Source organism: Heteronotia binoei, chromosome 10, assembly GCF_032191835.1.
Source record: "Heteronotia binoei isolate CCM8104 ecotype False Entrance Well chromosome 10, APGP_CSIRO_Hbin_v1, whole genome shotgun sequence".
NCBI lineage: Eukaryota > Metazoa > Chordata > Lepidosauria > Squamata > Gekkonidae > Heteronotia > Heteronotia binoei.
The window spans coordinates 53,707,145-53,728,522 of NC_083232.1; the positions used below are offsets into that span (position 1 = coordinate 53,707,145).

At 43.2% G+C, this 21,378-nt stretch overlaps 1 protein-coding gene across 1 annotated transcript in view; it reads left to right on the forward strand.

Moving 5' to 3' along the window:
• Positions 1-21,378, forward strand: part of DNAH11 (dynein axonemal heavy chain 11) — a 279,382-nt gene that overhangs the window by 158,557 nt on the left and 99,447 nt on the right. The window contains exons 56-57 of the mRNA XM_060247705.1: positions 11,507-11,740; positions 17,174-17,320. Coding sequence (XP_060103688.1) covers positions 11,507-11,740; positions 17,174-17,320 — 381 coding nt within the window. The remainder of the gene's footprint in view (positions 1-11,506; positions 11,741-17,173; positions 17,321-21,378) is intronic.

The window sequence follows — 21,378 nt, forward strand, 5'->3', positions numbered from 1 at the left end:
ATGGAATGGTTTCTCATCATGGACTTTGTTTAAAACTTTTTGTAAAATTGAATTAATTTAGTTCCATTTCTGGAAATATGGGGAATAAAATATTACAGCATTTGAATCAAACAGTTACTTCTTTTGAATTCACTGACATTTTTCATTCTCTAAAGAACTAAAAAAATTAGAAGGCTGTCCTCAGTATTCAGCCAGCAGACTCCACAAGTTCTCCTTTAAACTGGCACGTGAACTGAGAATATTTTCTCTGCAAACTTCTTGCATCTATTTGTAAGATGCAATTCATTAAAGTAATATCATAAATTCTAAATAACTGTATTCTGATATGGTACTTCCTTGATGAATTTCAGGAAGTCAGAAGAGAATACTGTCAATAAACTTATAAATCACTTAACTACATTTTCCCTGTATTTTCCCCCATCACTACAGACACAGAGACACATACTCTTCCTCTTGAGAGTAATAAAGGGCCAGATGGAGAAGTGTTCATAAAACATTGGCTTTTTGCTCTACAAGGTGATTTGTTAATGCTTGTAATATGACTCCTTCCCCCACCAAGTCATATCAACTTTGACCAAAAATAGGAAGATTAGAAAAGATCAAGATTAACTTTAAAATGATTAAATAGTGAGAAAATATAAATATTGGTATGAATGACCTGATACAAGTACAGATGCTGATGATAGGGATAGATGTAACATAGTAAAACAAAGTCTGAAAACATAGACACTATGGGAAATACTGGCTCACAATTGGTTTATAAATAATCCAAACAAAAGGAAGTAAAAAATTTTATTCTGGCTATAATCCTGGTGTTTGCGTTGGGTATATCAGTTAGTGCTCAGCAGCATAGATATCTGTTTGCTGTGATGCTGTCAAAGTTAAGGACTCATAATGTTGAAAAATATGGGATTTCCAGAAGGCTAAATGAAGCGTGTCCAATTGTGTCTTACTATCTGTTGCTATAAAAGGGAAATTTGCGGCAGCCAAACACTGTTGAATCCTGATAAAAGCTGCCAGTGAAAGTCTGGTCATAACAGCAGATACTGTGCTTAGGTAAATGCATGCACTGGCTTTGGGCTAAGCTTCCAGAAACAGATCCACTGTCATGTGATCAGTAAGTATCCTCCCTGCTATATCAGCAAGACACCAGTGGCAGTGGTCAGTTTAAAAGGGGGGCTTATATGATCTTTCTTAATAACTTTGAAAAAGTTGTGTTCTGTCTAAAAGTAACAATTCATGATGGTTTGAAAATTGTGTCAGACTGAGAGGAGATGAAATGAGGGAGGGCTTCTTTTAAATGCAGCTTTCATTCTTTATCTCTTGTACTACCGGTATTGAACAATGAAAACAGTGACTGTGATATTATGAAGAGTGACCAATGACATCTACTGGCCATGAAAAGACTTGTCTTATTTTCTGTACCAGCTCTAAGTTGATGATAGCTTTACAAACCTGTAGGCTGCCTTTCACACATTCATTTTTGGGATTCTCCAAAATGTTTATTATATTATTTTAATATGTTGAAGGGTTGATGTGTATCTGCATATATTCCAATATTCCAATATCTCTTTAAAAGGAAAAAAGTACAGGTTGTCTCTGTGTTGCAGCAGTACATCCCCTGCAAGAACATATGCTTATCGTTTTCTTTATCAATGAAATTTAGTAAATCAGAAGCTGCTTATAACCTAATCTGGTAAATTTAACCATTGCATTGATCAGTATAAAACAAAGGTTGGGGGAATCTAAAGAAAACCAAAGGAACAAAAGCAGCCAAATTCCTGCTTCTGTCCCTTCTCCTTGGTTTGTGGTGTTAAGTAGAATGCTATCCATTGTTGCTGGATCAGCATTAGTGCCACAGTAGCTGTAAGGGGGGAAACCACTTTTGTTCTTTCAGAATGATGATATACGGATTCAGGCTCTCAGTGGTAGCCACTGTTGCTGTTTCTTGGATCAAAGGAGATATTTAGAGACTTTTGCTGCTTATGTTGGTCCCTGTTGAATATTACCATCTTGGATGTGTTGTGGGGAAGATTTTGGTGCTAGGAACAAAACCCTTCCTTTCTGTTGAGTGTAGTACAGATGTGTGGAGAAATGCCATTTTAATAATAATAATATTTTATTTATATCATGCAGGCTCAGGGCGGTTCACAAAATATGGCATAAAAACAAGTTACAATTTTAGGCTATGTTTATCTGGGAGTTGGCAGGAGGAGGCTGTCAAACTTGAGGCAGGCTTTGGCCTGGCCTTCTCCTGCCCCCTCCCTCCTGTCTGGAGCAAGCAATTCTGGGGGGGGGGGAGCTCCTAGAGGGACAGGAAGTCCTTGAGACCTGCCTCCCAGAATGCTGCAAGAGAAGTTAACCTTTTCCTGGGCGGGAACTGGGTTTGATATGGGAGATTTTGAGCGGGAAACCGGCAGTACAAGTCAGTGAGTGATTCTGGCAACAGTCTTGAAGTTTTAGTTGGTAGACAGTCTTGGGAGGTATGGTTAGGGCAAGTTATATATTCAGGAAAGAAGGAGTGTTTATCCCTACCTTCATTTATTACTTCTGTTCTCCTTTTTTAAAAAATGCCTGTAAATAGTTGTATGTTTTAAATAAATGTTTGGTTTGTTTAAAAGGTAGTCCCTCTGTACCACCAAGGTTTCCCAACTGCCTTAGATCACACTGTTAGAGGGGAGTCCAGGGAAGGCATACAGTTGGCAAGGGTGCCAGTCCTTCAGGGGTCTCTCTGTATTAACCAGGTGCTGGGTTGGCAGAGGTCCTTGAGGCCACAGAACTAGCAAGGGGAATTGGGAGTCCTGTTCCTCTCAGTCAGAAACCCCTAAATTGAGCAAGTGGTAGCAGCGTGCCCAAGTGGCAGGAAGAAAATTAGCTCTCTCCAGGAGTTGGCAACTCAAAAGGGAGTTGACAGGACTGGGTCTGAAGGCAGAATCGGGCCGGTTCCGTCACAAGATGTATACAACAATGAGAATAAATTTATGAGACATGCTCTCATTGCTTTGAAAAAAGTTAATACAAAAATTAATGAATAATCAGTTCTTTAACTGAAACTGTTTTCTTGAGAACCATTTAGGTTTAGACTTTAGTTATAAAAAGGAGTTTATATTTATTATAATTATGTAACAGAATACCTTTTGGACATGTGCGTATTAGTTAAAATTAATTAACAGAGGACTCGCCATTTTTATCAATGCTTCCAGAGTTTCACACTTCCCTTGAGGCGGCACACTTTCATATTTCCATTGTTATGAGGGGGCGGCCATCATCATTCATTGCAATACATCCTGCCTGCCCACAAAAAGTAAATCAAGACCTTTGTCTTTTACCTGTCCATGGTCATTGTACATCCTGTTCTTTTTTTCTTTTTTTAATTTTATAAATTTTATTTACCAAATTGTTTTTAAAAAACACTTTTTACAGATAACAACAAGGGTAGCGAAAAATCAACAAAAACAACACATTTAAAACTATAATTTATCCTATAACACTGTATTCATAGCTAAAAGTTTAGCTGTAAAAATCCTGTTCTTTTTTCAATTGTGCTAAAAGAAGACTGGCACCTGTAATTTCTCCCACTGGGTACTGTGCTCAGACACAAACCCTACCTCAGAGACTCCAATAGCTAGCCTTAGGCTTTTTTGGTATGTTTTTCCTCTCGCTCTGAGGAGCAGGCAGCTACTGAGCATGCCTGGAGTGAGAGGAAAGTGCTCCACACACACAGTTCTTAATTACCAGTTGGATAACACCCACCTCTTTGTGTTCCTCTCCTCGGCATATTCTTTATCAACTGCCTTTTCCTTTTCTGCATTACATGCTTACCCCTGATGCACCAACTTTGCAACACTCATTCTGCAAAAGGTCATTTATTTCAGCATTTTTCTTTTTTAATTTGAACCAAATCCACCTCATGTATTTCACTTTTCCTTGGAAAACGGGGAGGGTTCCTCATATTACAGCTGTTAAGTCATGTGTTTCATCAGGGATGCGATAGCACATTAAAAAAATCGCACATGTGCAGTAGTGCTATCATCATTGCATTGTCCAAAAAAAGTCTGAATTTTTGAAAGGAGGAATGCTCAGTGGTGACTGGCCATTTAGAGTGCATCTGCTTTGAAATCTTTTCAAAAACATCAATGTTCCTGTGACAGGAACCAAGCATCTCCTGCGCCTTCTCTTCTCCCCAGAGTGAAAGAAGATCTGGCATTTCCCTCTCATGCCAGCACACATCTCTTCTGTCACTAGGCTTGGAGTTAAAAGGCATCATTGCTTGCTTGCAAGAAAGCCAAGGAGTAACAAACAGATCCTGAGTGAAAATGGTTGCTCACATCCACTACCACAGCTCTGTCTACCCACTCTGCTGATGATAATCCTTTGTTCAAACTTTCCCACCCACACTTAGCAGAGTTCACTTACATCAGAATTTTGAGTTTCACCCAGTGCATTGGAAAACTTTTGTGATGTTGCACATTCTCTGGTCTGCACTTAGTGAGTACGCATGCCCAAGAATCATAGGGAACATCATGGTTGCTGCCATTTCAAAGGTACCCTGCTCCTCCTTAGTTGCCAACTAACAAAAAGGCCAGGAAAGATTCCTAAAAATTCCTAAAGAAAATAGCATAGTTCATGGTCATCAAATTGTATATGACAGTACACAACAGTATTATTACTTCTATTTAATAATAAATAAATAATGCAAACTGGAAATACTACACATCTTTAGTTGACATTATTATAAAATGCTTCAAAGACTGGATTGTCATGGAAAACATGGGAAAGAGAAGTGCAAAGGAGGGGAGTGAAAACAGAACAGCACTAGGCGACAAAACTGACCCCACAAAAGACGCAAGTTAATAAATGGAAGGGAGGGAAGGGAAAAGCAAACTACTAAACAATGTGAACAGCAAGGAGAATAATGGAGAGAAGCATTTATGGATGGGCAATTGCATGGAAAGGCTATGTTGAACCACACTGGTCTTTTTGTCCCCGCATTATATTGCATCAATATAAAAAAAAATTAAACAGCATTGTAACACAATCAAAAGAAAATGTTAAAATTTAAAACGCTTAAAAATTAAACAGTTCATTCTCTTGGCAAAATAAAGGAGAAGGTGGGGTGTAAATGCAACGCTGATGCCACAAAAGGGTGACCAAAAACATAATTTGATTTCAAGAATTTCACACTGGAAAAGTTTGAGTCACTGAAGGAAAAAAAACTGCAAAAAAAGTTGATCCAAAACTCACATGTTAACAGGACAATAATCTGGAGCCACTTCTGGAGCAGCCAAAAGTAGTGCGGAAAAATTGACAAAAATTGACTATTTAAGACTGCCAATGTAGAGGTTTGGACACGAACGGAAATGGTCTAAGTAAGCTGCATTTTTAGATGTGTTGTAATCTAGAATAAAACATGTACATGGAAGTATCCCCATTAAATTTAATAGCATATCCACATTGTTCTATTAATTCTGTATAGATATGTACTTATTTTCAAAAGACAACCACCTAGGAATTCTTTTCCTTCTCTTCATTCTTTTGTAAACAGTCTGGGGATATGAGAGTACCTCAGGGTGCAGCTTATGGTATAGAGCATGTATCTGATTGCTTTTAACAGGCCCTTTACAGTACTCTTGGGCCATTTGTAGAGATTAATTAATTTTTAGATCCTATTACCTATTAATCCTATTAATTTTGGATCCTATTTGCCAATTTTAGCTTTTCAAACAATATTCCCTTGTATACGTGGATATGTTAGCTATATGTTTTTGTCAGTGTTTAATATTGTACAGAAGAGAACCGTTTGAGGGGAGGCTTTTCCTTATTATGTACATGCATTTATATAGAGCAGATGAGGCAGAAGGAGTTGAGAGGTTGGATTGCGAAGGGGCTTGGAGGTCTCCCAGATCCTAGTCAGACAGTCTATCAACTACATCACACTAGCTATGGTTGTATTATAATGATCTCACCGAGAAAATGCCGTTTTGCAGATTTATTTATTTATTTTAATTCAATTTGTATCCCATCCTCCCCGCAAGAAGGTTCAGGGCAGGCGGGTTCCATAATAAAATTCACATCATAGAAAATAAATTGACAATTAAAATATGTCTAAAAACATAGGTAAAAACAACAATCAGTATAAAGAACAGTGCCTCAACATATCTCAGCAGAATCAGTTGGCTCCCAGGTGGGCATTCGGATCTGAATCACTAGAGGCAAGGCCAATTAACCAGTGGATGCCCACTGCCTCGACTAAAAGCCTGGCAGAAGAGCTCCATCTTGCAGGCCTTGGGGACCTGTAATAGGTTCCGCAGGGCCCTGTTCTTTACTGGAAGCTCATCCCCCCAGGTACAGGCCAGGGCTGAAAAAGCCCTGGCCCTCATTGGAGCAAGTCAGATGTCCCTGGGGCTGAGGAGATCGTGTCCATACAGAAAACAAAGTTAACACCCATGCTACTGTGTTCTGCACTAGCTGCAGTTTCCGGAGCAGGATCAAGGGCAGCCCCACATAGAGAGAGCCAGGACTTTTTTTGTAGCAGGAGCTCCTTTGCATATTAGGACACACACTCCTGATGTGGCCAATCCTCCAAGAACTTACAGGCTCTTCTTACAGGGCCTACTGTAAACTCTTGGAGGATTGGCTACATCAGGGGTGTGTGACCTAATATGCAAAGGAGTCCCTGCTACAAAAAAAGCCCTGAAGAGAGCTATAATACTCCAGCCTGGAAGTAATCATTGCATGGGCCCCTGTAGTTAGGTCATGATGGAGGGGGAGGTGTGGGACCAACTGCCTGATCTGCCTCAGCTGGAAGAAGGTAAACCTGGTAGTGGCAGTGACCTGAGCCTCCATAGTCAGCAAGGCATCCAGGAACACCCCCAAGCTCTTCACCCTCAATGTCAGCTCCCATGATGTCCATCAAAGGCTGGAAGCCTAAATCCCAATCCCCCGCCACTCAGGTAAAAGACCCCCGTCTTTGATGGATTCAGTTTCAGTCTGCTCTGTTGGCAACCATCCAGACATGGCTTGTAATGCCTTGTCCAGTTTCTCTGATAACTTTCCCATCCACTCTTGTACCATATTGCATACTTGTAAAAGTTACATTTAATCAGGGTAGACTGACCACTAAAGCTACTTTTGGTGTCTGCCTGTCTCTGAGGTCCCACTGCCCAGAGGCTCCCCGGCCTCTGGAGCACATCCACCACAGCAGCAGCCCTCACTGGCGTCATCTGAGCATCACTCTGCCCACCCTGACTGGTGGGCTGTGGAAAGGTCATGGCCAGTTGGGAGGGCTGCCAGAGTGGGTGGGAAGTAACGCTGCTGAAGCAAGAGCTGCAGTTCTCTACCTCACCATGGCACTGCTGAGTAGGCCCAATGAGTGGGGCACAGTGGGCCAAGGACAGAAGTTCAATGGAAGAAGCTCTGAAACCAAGGCTGTTGGAGTACTCTGCTGGGTCCCAGGTGGCCAAAAGACTGCCATTGCCCCACATGATGCATCTGAAGAGCAATCTGGAGGGGAGGCCTACACCCTGGCTCAGCCATCACCTTGGCAACAGCTTAGGACAGGCCAAAGGAAACATGAATATGCCTGCACAGTAACCAGGGATTAAATGTTTCCAGGGCGAAGAGAGAAGGGGCAAACATCATCCCTGGCAACTTCACAGCACAGTTATGATTCCTCCAGCCCATCCCAAGTGGTTGCCTTGGTGACAGCTAGACGGTTGAACAGAGTATGGGAATGAGATAGCCACTTAAACTTTTGTAAGGTTTGAACAAACTTTGAGTCCAGTGGACCTTTAAGACCAACAAAAGTTTATTCAAGGTATGTGCTTTCATGTGCTGGCACGAAACAGAGGAACAGCTCTGAGAGAGCCATTTTGGTGTAGTGGGTTAAGTGTGTGGATTCTTATCTGGGAGAACACGGTTTGATTCCCCACTCCTTCACATGCAACTGCTGGAGTGACCCTGGGTCAGCCATAACTCTCTCGGAACTGTTCCTCTCAAGAGCAGTTCTGGGAGAGCTCTCTCAGCCCCACCTGCCTCACAGGATGTCTGTTGTGGGGAGGGAAAGGAGATTATAAGCCACTCCTTCAGGTTGTGAAAGTTGGGGTATAAATCCAATTCCTCCTCCTCCTCTTCCTCCTCCTCCTCAGATTGTAAGATTGTGTCATAAGTGATGCTTGAGGAATAAAAGATGAGGCATGGTATTATAGATGCCTCTGAAGAGAAGTAGAAATGAGTTGAGAAAGTTAATGTGTTGAGGAGGGAGAAGGAAGAATGGTCTGCAGAATTTAAGATACACTGTATATTAGTATATTTAATGGCCAGATAGAAATAGGAAAATAAAAATAAAATTTCTGCTCCTTTCTAGAGCTTCTACATAGGACAAGGATTATCATTTGTACAGTTTATCCACTGCAACCTGAAGATAGATATCTATGGGAAACCTTTTATTTGTATTTGTTAAAAGGATAGTTGACCACATATAACTAGTATGCATGGGCTACACCACCCAGTAAATTGTGACAACAAATGCAAGATCTATAATTAAATTCATTAGTAGAACCTACATTCAACTTCTAATTGGCCCAACCCCATGATTTACACAGCCATAGTTATTGCATTCACTGAGACATTACAAAGGCCAGCCAGGCCTCATTTGGAGCATGAAATAATCAGAATAAGACATCACATCCATGTAAACGCACCTCTCAAAGATCTGAATCAATGCTGCTGTCCATAGAAGAAGGCATATCCAGATGTGAATGGGCTTCCCAGGTGAGTTCAGTGATAGGGACAATTATGTATGGGCAGTGAAGATGCTCTCATGAAGTCTCTGACAATAAAGTCAACGGGAAAACTTTTGCCTAAGACCAGAAAACAGTGATCTCTTCTGCCAAATAGAGATGGCTGGTTCTATATGCTCTTTGGTGAAAAGGAGTGCACCTGCAATCAGTCCCCCCAAACCCAATTGGTGATCATCCATCAACATTAATTATCTGTTCAGCAGTTCATCAAGGTGCAAAACCCTACTACATCCATAAGGCTGCTCCCCAACCTGCATCCTTTTGTAGGCTTGAAAACCCATTAATTTGGGGAAGTCTGTTTTTAGAATGGATCTAGGCGCATGCATGCACAAATATTGATTTTGTAAAATAAATTGCTCAGTTGCTACTGGGAACATTTAAAATGTTTAACTTATACATTGTTGGTTATAGTTATTGGTTCATTGCTGTGAAAGTTTTTACTCAAGAAGGGTCAAATTAGCAATAATATTACTTTTCCTTTCTATTTGATAAAGCTTAGACTGGAAAATAAGGTATAGTAGTATTGAACAAAACACTACCAAAACCTTGGAGATAAATGAATGGCAGAATAAATAATTTATGCTAATGAAATTACTGCAATTAGTAGTTCCACAATGACCCTTTTAGAAGACACAGCTGTTAATGTCAGGAAGTGCTGTCACTGCTGACCTTATCATAAGAGAAAGTGACAAATTGAAAATGCAGGGAAGACCAATCATCAAAGAGGTCTGCTCAGAACGATTAGAGTTTTCTAAAAAACAGTGTGAATTACAACCAGCTGCTCTCTGGCTCAGCATGCCTCCCATGCTGTGCCATTTTGTTAAGCTTGATAACAATAGTTATTTTGCCCCATTGGGACATGTTGTCTCAGGCCACTTCCAGCTTTACCGGAACCCACTTCTACCCTTGCTGATTTACAAATGAAACTGTTGTTACCAAAGGCTTTTCAGTACTTCTGTGTAAAGATTTCTCATAAGGATCATGGCTGGGCAGAAGCCAATCACCCTATTAAAAAAAAAGTTTCCTTAGCTTAATTGTGAGTGTGTGTGTGAGAGAGAGAGAAAATGATGGGAGGAGTAATTTAACTTCTTGAAGTGTGGAATGGATTTTGAATGCACATTAACTATTTCCTTGGGGGAACAAGAGTTTGGTGCGTTTACTTCCAAATAGTATAATAGTCCTAAAAAGAAAAAGACACTCCCCCCAGCTCTTTTTAAAGAAGCCATGTGCAAAGTTTTCTTTCCAAGACAAATTGCAATTCTGTCTAAATGAACCTGTATGTAATACTAATTATGTTGGCTTGAAATGTTTAGCTGTATCAACAGCCACTCATGAATAATTTTCCAAAAGATCTCAAAGCATTATTGACAATGCTTTGGTAAATTATGTGTGACTTTCCTAAGAGTTGCTGTAGATCATTTAATTCATATTAATTGATTTTTAAGTTCCCCTTGATTAATTGAACTGGGTACATCTTGTACTAAATGCAATAAATAATCATTAAAATGAGGGAGATGTGATTTCACAAATTAGAAAGTTAAGTGCGGTAGAAGTCATAGAGGACAAAATGAAAATTGCTTACACCGATAATGAAGCATTTTAATGGTGATTTTAATACATTATAATAACAAATGTTTAAAGAAGAATAGGGATGTTTAGAATTGTCACATTCATATTTTAGTTTATCTCATATCAATAATTCTACTCTCATTCAATATATAGAATAACATCATGGATAATAAGCATTATCTGTCCTACTGGAAGTAATTCCTTTATCATTTTCCCACTGATATTTCATGCCCAAATCTTTCTGGCCACTGAACCAAGCATGTGAATAGACATATACAGTTTCAGTGTATATGGACCCAGGGGTTTTACCCCATCCCCTCAAGCATTAGGTCCTTACATTCCAGACTGTTCCGCAGTCAGAGGATTCCTATTGGTTCTGGTATGGTTAAGAAGGATGTTTTTGCTTCTCTGGTCATTGCCATGGAGCCTTGAACCATTATGACTGGCTCCCTCTGCACTGATTTCTAGGGCCAAATAGAGGGGGGCCATGAGGATCATTTGGCCTGGGCCTCAAGCTCAAAGAGGGCTTCAGAGTTAGACAATTGTTAATTTGTGGGATTTTTTTGCATCTTATTTTACAACTTGTTTTTATGTGCATCACAGAGTGTCAATTTTTATTATATCTAGGAGCCTCAGAAATGGCAAATGGCCCAGGCCTCTTTAGACCTCTGAGAGGGCCTGCTGATCAGTGTTGTCACTGTTTGGTAATTTGCATAGTCCAGTTTTACTGCACTGTTCATTATATATATTACGTTGTCTTTTAAATTGTCTGTTATAACTCTGTAATCCGACTTGAGTCTCAGTAAGGAAGGCAGATGAGAAATTAAGTACATAAAATGAAATAAATGCTTGCTTGCTTTCTGTATCTATTCTGAAGCTGAGGATGAGGTGGGTACATGAGGTATGTATGAGACAGCACATTACACCTTGGCTGGATGTGCCTCATCTGGGCAAGTCCAGGTTCAGTGGGGCTTTCACAATTCAACTGATGAAGAATTAGTGTACCAGTGCCTAGCCAATGACTTTGAGTGGAGAAGTATTTTTGAGCAGAGAAATATCAGTTGCCTGTATAGTGTAATGAATTGAATGTTAAATCTTATATCTGAAACTACCTTGTGTATCATTGGTGTTTTCAGCCAGAGTTTTATGACTCCATTTGTCACTTCATGGCCTATGCTCATACCAGTGTGAATGAGATAAGTGCAAAGTTTCATCAGAATGAGAAACGGTACAACTATACAACTCCAAAAAGCTTTCTGGAACAAATCATGCTTTACAAGAACCTTCTAGAAAAGAACGTCCAGAAAATATCCCAGCATAAAGAACATCTTGTAAATGGCATTCAGAAACTAAAGACAACAGCTTCTCAGGTACTACCAATCACTACTAAATCTGTTTTAATAATATTACTAAAATAATTGTCATTTAAATGACCATTTTTGAGTGAAAAATAGTTATGCTGTATAGGCAGTGTTAAATAGTGAGTCCAGACAGCTGCCATCTCAACATAACTCGTTTATTAGCATGAACAGTCACAAGAAACATAGGCAACATGGTGAACTATATACAGTTCAGAAGTGGTTAACCATGCTACACTGGCAGGCCCCAGCCAATTGGCTCTCCAGGATCCTTCATTTGCATTTTCTAGAGAGATGCTTTGTGTCCTGATTGGCTGGTTCCGAGAGAACAGCAATCAGAATGCAGGCATTAGGATCCTGGAGATTAATGGGCGCCTGCCTCAAGCTCAGACAAAACATATAATAGAATAATACATAACAGGTAGAAACTTCTAGAATCTGGTTTACATTTAGATAATGTATAGAGACCATAGTTGACCTAAGCCCTGTTCTGGTTTTACTGGACACATGCTCTGAGAACGAAGAGTCTTATGGCATCTGGAACAAACAGATATGTTTGGCTTTATGGTACCACAAGACAATTTACCGTTGTTTTTTGAGTGTAAGCAAAAGTCCCCCCCCCCCCCCACCAGCAAAGCAAAGTGCTGAAAAGTCATGTTGCCTCAGGTGCTGTACTCTCCACACCTCTGGACTGGCAATCAGAGAACTAGTTGCTATTCTTTTGTGCAGGGATCCCCAATGTGGTGCCCCTGTGTGCATGGTATCCACTGACACTTTTTCTGGCACCAGCCAAGTGTTTTTAAAAACTACCAGGGCCATTGCCTCGCAGGGCTTCTGATTGGCTGTGCAGATTTTAAAAAAACATTCCTTTTGTAGCAACTGCCATCATAGCACAAAAATTGTTGCTGTATCACTGAAGATAATGTGTAAGCAAGAAAATACTTTAAAGCAATCTGTTTATTTTAAAGGACTTTCTATTAAGAAGACTGTCTGCCTTAAATGTTGAAGATTTACAATTAGAGTTATGGATAACCTCATGCCCTGATATTTTGTGCTCACTGTTCTGTGCCAGAGTTGCCCGCAGGCTCAAAAATGCTGGGGAGACCTGATTTTGTGACCCACCCCTATTCTAGAAAATACAATGATACTTAACTTTCCATCAATATGTCATGCAATATCTGTTTACCACAAAAATGTTTTGGTTGTAAGAACATTAGAATATCCCTGCTGGATTAAAGGTAAGGGTCCATCAAACTGAACATTCAGTTTCCATCAGTGGCCAGCCAAATGTTTCTGAGAACTGCACAAACAGGACACGATGGCAACAGTTCTCTGTTTTTTGTCCCCAGTAAATAATATTCAGAGGTACACTGGTGGTTCCATTGAGCTGTTATAGTTGATAGTGGTTGATAGACCCTCCATAGAAAACTAAATGAATCAACTGTGTGGCAAGTCACCACCCATGCAGTCACACAGATCACTCTCACCCCAGTCATGTCACCAATGTGTCTGGGGGCCAGGACCATTTCCCACAACAATGGTCTGCTGGCAATAATACACCCTATTTCATTCCCCTTGTGCCAACTCAAGTGATTTGCAGTGCCTCCTACAGGCCAGGTTCCCTACCTCATCCTAAGGAAGCTGCCTAAATTCCTGTCAAATGCACTGTGCTGTGTCCTCAAATCCATGTTACTTTGCACTGCCCCCCTGAAACTTAATAAGACAATGGTCGTTTCCGCACTCACCTTAATCAGCAGCGACGACCCTCTTCACCGCGCAGGATCTGCGCAGATTTCGCACTAATTGCCGCGGAGCACCCAGAAGAGCCGGAAAGTCCCGGCGCTTTTGCGGCGCAAACGGAAACCGCCAAAAACCAGTTTCCGTTTGCGCCGCAAAAGCGCCGGGACTTTCCGGCTCTTCTGGGTGCTCCGCGGCAATTAGTGCGAAATCCGCGCAGATCCTGCACGGTGAAGAGGGTCGTCGCTGCTGATTAAGGTGAGTGCGAAAATGACCAGCGTTAACAATCATACCCTTCCATTTGTATCATCAACGGGACCAGGAGGCTATGAACTTATGAAGCCGCCTTATACTGAATCAGACCTTCGGTCCATCAAAGTCAGTATTGTCTTCTCAGACTGGCAGCGGCTCTCCAGGGTCTCAAGCTGAGGTTTTTCACACCTATTTGCCTGGACCCTTTTTTGGAGATGCCGGGGATTGAACCTGGGACCTTCTGCTTCCCAAGCAGATGCTCTACCACTGAGCCACCGTCCCTCCCCTGTGCCACTTCCTGCAATGATGGCCTGTCTGCACTGTGTCTCACCACATTCCCCTTGTGTTGATCCAGGTGATTTGCAGTGGCTTCTCCAGTGCAGTGTCCCTGCTCCATCTTGGTGAAACCGCATAAATATTGGCCCAGTGCATTCCACCCTACTTTGCACTGCCTCCCTGGCACTGATTAAGGCATTGTTAACAATCAGCCACAGGTGCAACCTGGTATGTCCTGTACACCCCAGAGTGCCATCTCCCTGTAGCCTGGATGCACTCACCTGGATGCATGTTGACTGTAACCCAAACTTATGGCTGTGGTTGCTGTCCCCAATAGGAAAGGAATGGAGCCCAAACTCCCAGGGTGGGAGGCCCAATGCCACTATGTCAGCCCTCAAGGCCCCTGCAAACTGATATCTCTTAAGTGGAGAGCTGTCTCCATGAATGAGGCGGGAACCCAGTCTTTGGGCCCACAGCACTAGGACACTTTCACAGCCTGCCCCAGGCATGGGTCTCCCCCTACAAATGGACCCAGCTTCAAGCAGGCACCTCCCTGCACCTGCTGGTTGGTCTTAGACCTCCTGATGGTCAGGAGTGCCCAGCTGTACCCATTGAGATGTCCCTGACCCCCCTCGGTGATTGGCTGCTTTCCCTATAAGCTTTGCCACTAGTTCACCAACCTTCAGCTTTCCAAAAAGGGGACAGGGTGAATGCCTTTCCAATCTTCCACCACCCTATGAGCCAGGAAGCTGTTGTACAGATCAGTGTAGCCATGGGCATTGCTTAAGAATGAAATGGCCCTTATATGGTTCTGGGGGCAAAGCCCTGGTCCTGTAAATGGGGCATGTACCAGCAGACTCACTCATCTAACACCAGCCAGTACCAGGCCACAGCTGCTGCAATGGTAGAAGGGGATGATGAATGGAATATTCCTTGTGTTATGGTATATGGGTCCTTGTTGCAGTTGGCCTCCAGTGCCAACAGTCAGGCTTCTCTTTTATTTGGGGGCCTGCCACCACCAGCATATCTTATCACGCAACCAATCCCTCAGTGGGCATTCTCATTCTGGGATGCCTACTTGCAGAAGACCACATCATATTGCAATGTGTCTGCCTCGCTGGTCAGCTTGAACCTTTAAGCACAATGCTCAAGTGGTTATTTAAGTGATAGGTAAAGTGATATTTACCTATCAGGTTATGCTGACATCACTACTACCATGTACACCAGATACCCTACCAATCAATTGTTGAAGGTTGCCTAGCCCTTGAGAGGTGGATACCAGGCGGTACTCCTCATCTCCAAATCTGGATGTGTAAAGAAAGATGTACTGAAGGAGAGATCAGAGGCACCAGCTCCAAACAGTCCCAGGGACCCCTGTAGTTCATGCTGCTTCAAGCCTACATAGGAAAGCCCAGACCAGCAACCCAGGTACTTGCACTGTCATTCTCCATTAGTCTGTGCTATGACACTCCCCCTCTGATGATGATGATGATATTGGATTTATATCCCGCCCTCCACTCCGAAGAGTCTCAGAGCAGCTCACAATCTCCTTTACCTTCCTCCCCCACAACAGACACCCTGTGAGGTGGGTGGGGCTGGAGAGGGCTCTAACAGCAGCTGCCCTTTCTAGGACAACCTCTGCCAGAGCTATGGCTGACCCAAGGCCATGCTAGCAGGTGCAAGTGGAGGAGTGGGGAATCAAACCCGGTTTTCCCATATAAGAGTCTGCACACTTAACCACTACACCAGACTGGCTCTGAAGAGAACTCGCTGTCTGAATCCCCCTGTGAATGCTGGTGTGCCACAATTTGGAGGATGATCTGTCCTGATGGCACATACTGCTCATCTCATCAGATGAGAGAGATGCCTCCATGGCTCAGTTCTTTAGAGTGCCAGCCCTACCTCCATACTCCAGATTCTTTTGGCATGCTTCCAACATGGGCTGATGTCCAGGTGACCTGTCCATTTAGTGAGGCGTTTGACTGCCCAAGTGAGGCCTCACAGAGTGTTGTTGTTCCTGGTTATGGCTGCTGCCTGTGCCTTGGGATTCTGGGCAGCTGACCTCCTAGGTGCTTGACCCAGTGCTGCAGTCGTTGCTGAAATGGATACCTTGTCCCATGCTCTGCACCCATGTACCCCCAGGAGTGACATGCCGGCTGTCCTTGCTTGGCAAGCTGCCCTTTTTGGAGGCATCCTGACAAATTCAACAGAGACTATCAAAGAGAAAATGAATGAACCTGGGACCAGTGCAGCTCAGCTGTGGGCCACACCAGTTGCAGCACTGACCCAACAGATTACTGATAAGAATGGGAATGACTATGAGCAGTATCCTTTCCTGATTCCACCCTGAGGCACCCCACTTAGCCTATTAGATCTGATGGGAGTCCAGTTAGCCTTGGTTTTATAGGGCCAAACTTGCAAACAGATACTCTGCCACTGAACTGCAACCCTTCCTCAAACTAAGGCCTCCCTCAACAGTCAGTGCCCAGGATCTTTTACTAACAGGAGATGCCAGGGATTGAACTTGGGAGCTTCTGCATGCAAGGCAGAGACATAGACCATGCCACCTAAAAGGGAAACCAAGATTCTCTCATAGTACCATTTGTGTACCAGACCCATAATCTAAATCAGTGCTGAAGTCACACATGAAAGTGCCTTATACTGACTCAGACCATCGGTCCATCATGGTCATTATAGGCTGGCATGTGGCCTCCTCAGTGGTCACCTTCTTGCCCTGGTTTATCCCAAGGGACCCCTGGCTACCATGTTCATACTGTCACTTTGAGGAGTCCCACCGCTCACTTGCAGCTGGAAGCTGCTGCTGGCATACACCCTCTGTGGCAGCGCCCCTCTCACCCTGGCTGTGGCATGAGGCTCTTCTAGTTCTCAGTCCCACTGGGTTCTCCCTGTCACATGGGACTGCAAACCAGATCCACAGGTGAGTCAAGGTGCCCACATCCATCTGGAGGTAGTAAAGAGAGGAGAAAAAGACGTCCTACAGTTTTCACTTCTTTAGCCTATTAGAGAAGTGAATTCAAATAGTTACTTGGGGTCTTGTGGTTAATAATCATAAAAATATCTCATTAACACCCAACTCTTGAGTACTCACCTTTTCTGAAAACTGTCCAAGCTTCTGAGTAGCAGCCATACCAAACTAATGCCTTTGCTGTTCTGCTTTAGGTGGAAGACTTAAAATACAAGCTTGCCTCTCAAGAAGCAGAACTGCAACTGAGAAATCAAGATGCTGAAGCTTTGATTACAAAGATAGGGCTTCAGACTGAGAAAGTGAGCAAGGAAAAGGCCATTGCTGATGCAGAGGAGCAAAAGGTCAGTGTAATTCCACTATTTAGTGTTGTTGAGCTATATTTAACACAGAATAAACCTTCATAGGTGAACAATTTTGAACACCTACCTCTCCAGGGAGCATAAAATCTAAAGAATTATTATACTTACACATGTTTCAGCATTTCACACTATGATTACCACTTGACCTTTCTTTACATTATGCATTTTCCCAACCTTTTAGCTCTTTTAATGATATGAAAGAACAATAAGTACTGAGCTCATTCAAGCATATAATGGATGGGGATCTTGAGAATCAGGCCTGTATGTAATACGGTAAAGGTCAGGAGTCATCTCTGAGCACTTCCGATTTTTAAAGGCTTTTGATTTTTTAGTTCAATTGAACAACTCAATTGTTCTCAAAGTCCTTTCCACTGACTTGCAGCTTCACTTTCAAATTTTGCATTCTGTGATGTACTTTCGGTGCTTCAACATGGGCCATTCAGATCTTGAGTCCTTTCTTTCTGTATGTAGTGCACATATTTCATAATAAAACTATTTTTATTCAGTTTTAATTAGGAAGATATTTTGCAACTATGTGATATACGTTAAAGCTAGACACAAACTGAAAGTGTGCTCTAACAATAAGTGGCATTGTAAGTACACGACTGAGGCTGTCACTGAACACAGTGTTGCAAGGAAACCCATTACAGGGTTTAAGACAGAGCTAGACTTAAGACAGAGCTAGACCCTCACAGTGTTTAAGACAGAGCTAGACTTAAGAATTTCAGTGTTCTGGACAAAATGATAAAATGTTCATGTCCCACTCTTTGATTTCCTTTGGTTCCAAGACCCGCTCCTTGCTCATCTCTTTTGTATTAAGCTTTGATAGAGGCTTCTTTTACTTCCCAGTTCTGACAGCTAGATTATAGTTGATACCCTTGAGTTCTTACTTCCTCAGCTTCTTAATGGAGCCTGAACTCTGAAGCCTGAGTAGCAGATGTCTGTCCATCTTGCATTAGTTTTTGTATTCTGAATTGCCACTCTTCTCTCTTGCTCCCACCTGTTATCAGGCCTTCTCTTGCCTCCCTATGTTCTCAGGACCTTCTCTAGTGCACCACATGTTGCATTAAGTTCATTCTGATTCTCAGCAATGTGCTGTCCTCACTGTTTGCACAGTTACCAGCCCTGATCTGCACTTATGTGAAAATTCCTCATGTTGTATTTTTCTGGCGACATAGTGTTTTATTGAAGATGTTTTGTTTATATCTTAATTCATCCAATAAAAATTAAAGTTATATTTATCCTCTCTGACCTCCAAGAACCTCAATGTAGGGCAATGTATGTGTTTCTCTCTATCTCCAATTTTTACCCTACAATAATTCTGTGGAGCAATACTCCCTCTATGCTGTGGAGTCTTATGAGCAAAAATTCTACTTCCTGAGCTACTGGCTTCAAAGTTGTGAGCTACTGAATAAATTAGCTTCCTCTGGGACCATTTTTCCTGAGCTAAGACAAAAATGTGTGAGCCAGAGATAAAAAACTGTGAGCTAGTGCACACTGACTCAGCTTAGAGGGAGCACTGCTATGGAGTAGGTTAGGTTGGGAGAGAATGACTGACATAAATACATTTCATGAGTTTCATGATGAAAAGGGATTTGAACCTCAGGATCTTCTTCGTGGTCTCTGTGCAGTCCCACATATGGGTTTATCCGCCAGGATCGGGCCCACCTCGGAGAATTCAAAGCAATCCTTAAGCGTTAATTTTGGCGCACCTTTCCCCTCGTCCCGGGGAGGAGGCATCTGCACATGCCTAGACGAGGGGGAGGCGCCCAACCCACTCAGTTTCTTCTTTACCGCCGTCCGGAAAACACCTACCTCGCTGATCTCCCTGCTTTCATTGCAATCCTTCAGGTTTCTCACCTCCTTCCTCGTCTCTTCACGTCCTTCGCTCCTCTTCATTCTTCAACTGGTATCGTTAAAAAAAAAAGTCTTTCTCTATCTTTCGCTTTTCGTCCTCCCCCCCCCCCTCTCCGGGCGGATGGAAGGGAAGGAAAAAATAACCTTCAAGAGGTGCATTCGCTGTGCCGCGAAAATCCCGTCCACTGACGGACATTCATTCTGCCTTTTTTGCCTCAGCGAGGCGCACCATACAGACTCCTGCGTGCATTGCAGCCAGTTCGGCAAACAGGCAAAGAAAAAACGCACGGCAAGACTCAAAAGCCATTTGCTAGAGTCATCACTGCACCCAGTAATGTCGCACGCATCGGGTTCGCAGACCTCTCCATCCTCCCTAACTCAAAAGGGAACGTCTCAACCGGCGGCTTCCGTGGCTCAGGTTCCCAGTAAGCCTAAGTCCGGGAAACACCTAAAGAAGTCTGACAAATCCAAGAAGCGGCACTGTACCAAGTCGACCTCAAGAGACCCCTCAGATCGGAAGTCTCCTAAAAAGCCCAAGACAAGTCATAAGCTTCCGGACCCGAACTCGGCAACTCGACCTCCGACGCCTCACCCGACTATGGCTGTTACAACCTCGATTCAAAGTACTCCGGCCTCGAAATCGACCTCAACTCCTGCCATTACGCCACTTGAGATCGTTCGCATCAGTTCTAGATCGCCTTCAGTGCACGAGTCCCTTCCCAATCAGATTCTAAGCACTGAGTCTCCGGGTTCGACGAAGAGCCAGCGCCTCAATATTTTAGACGCACATTCCTTTCGAGAAGTCTCGACCCTTCGGCAGACAATAACGGCTCCTTCACTGACAAGAGCACCATCGACCCCGAGAGAACCCCCTCTGCGCCTTCGAGAGAAAAGATCCAGAAGAGGTCACAGAGACCACTACTACTACTACACTCCATCGAGGTCAAGGTCACCGTCTCCTCGTAGGGCCCGTGAGCATTCTCGATCCCGTGAAGACTCTCGACACCGAGAAATGGCCTACTACCGAGATCATTCACATGAAGACCACGCTACAGAGAGACCCCTCCACATCGAGAGCATTCATGCCACGATGACCGTCCCCGGTACCGTGAACATGCTAATCTTTATGACACAGAGCCGAAACCACTGTCACCAGTTGCTTCTACTGCCGTCAAACCCACTGCACCGCGCATACAGCACCCGCGGCCAGAACAAACCATCAAGACTCCAGACGTTGATACCCTTGAGGACTTGGAGGCAGAACAATCTATATCGTCCCACTCCTCAGCCTCGGGGCTTCACTCTCCAGCATCAGACATTGCTAAACCGTCCGACCTCTCTCCATCTGAGGGACCTAAGTCTTACCTAGACTTACTATCTAATATGGCGAACTCCCTCAATGTGAAGCTTACAAGTGATGTGCCTAGAGTCTCAGACGTAATCTACGACCTGGTGCATGCAGATCTCCCTGTTAGCTCATCCTTTCCTGTGCTTCCAGTCCACCTGGAAACATTAAAAGAAGCCTGGGACAAACCAGCCTCTGTACCACCAACGTCTAAGAAGGTTGAATCACTCTATAAAGTCCATGCCCCTGAATCTAAGTTCCTCTTCAATCATCCTGCACCCAACTCGATGATAGTTCATTCTTCGTCCAAATCTAAACAAACTAGACACCCTGTTCCTCCTGAAAGAGAGGGCAAGAAGCTCGACACCATCGGAAGAAAAATCTATTCTCTCACCACTGCCACCACTAAAATTCATAACTATATGGCATACTTCTCGGCATATGCGTACAATCTGACTACCCAATTTAATACCTTGGTTACATCTCTACCCGAGACTGCACAAAAGCAAGCTTCTCATGCTCTGCAGGAACTTGCGAGAGTCAGCAAGCAACAAATAAACATGGCGCGTCATGCAGCTCAGTGCTCCTCTAGAACCCTAGCATCTGCAATTGCCCTACACAGGCACGCGTGGCTCAGGTCCTCATCTTTACAGCCGGACATTAAGTTTAAGATTGAGGACTTGCCCTTTGATGGGCAGGGCCTCTTCAATGCCACAACGGATGATATCCTGACTAACATAGATGACAGCAGAAAAAGGGCTAAGAAGCTGGGAGTCACCCAACCACAGTCCCTAGCCATGCAACAAAAAACCTGGAAGCCAAACTACTATAAGCACTC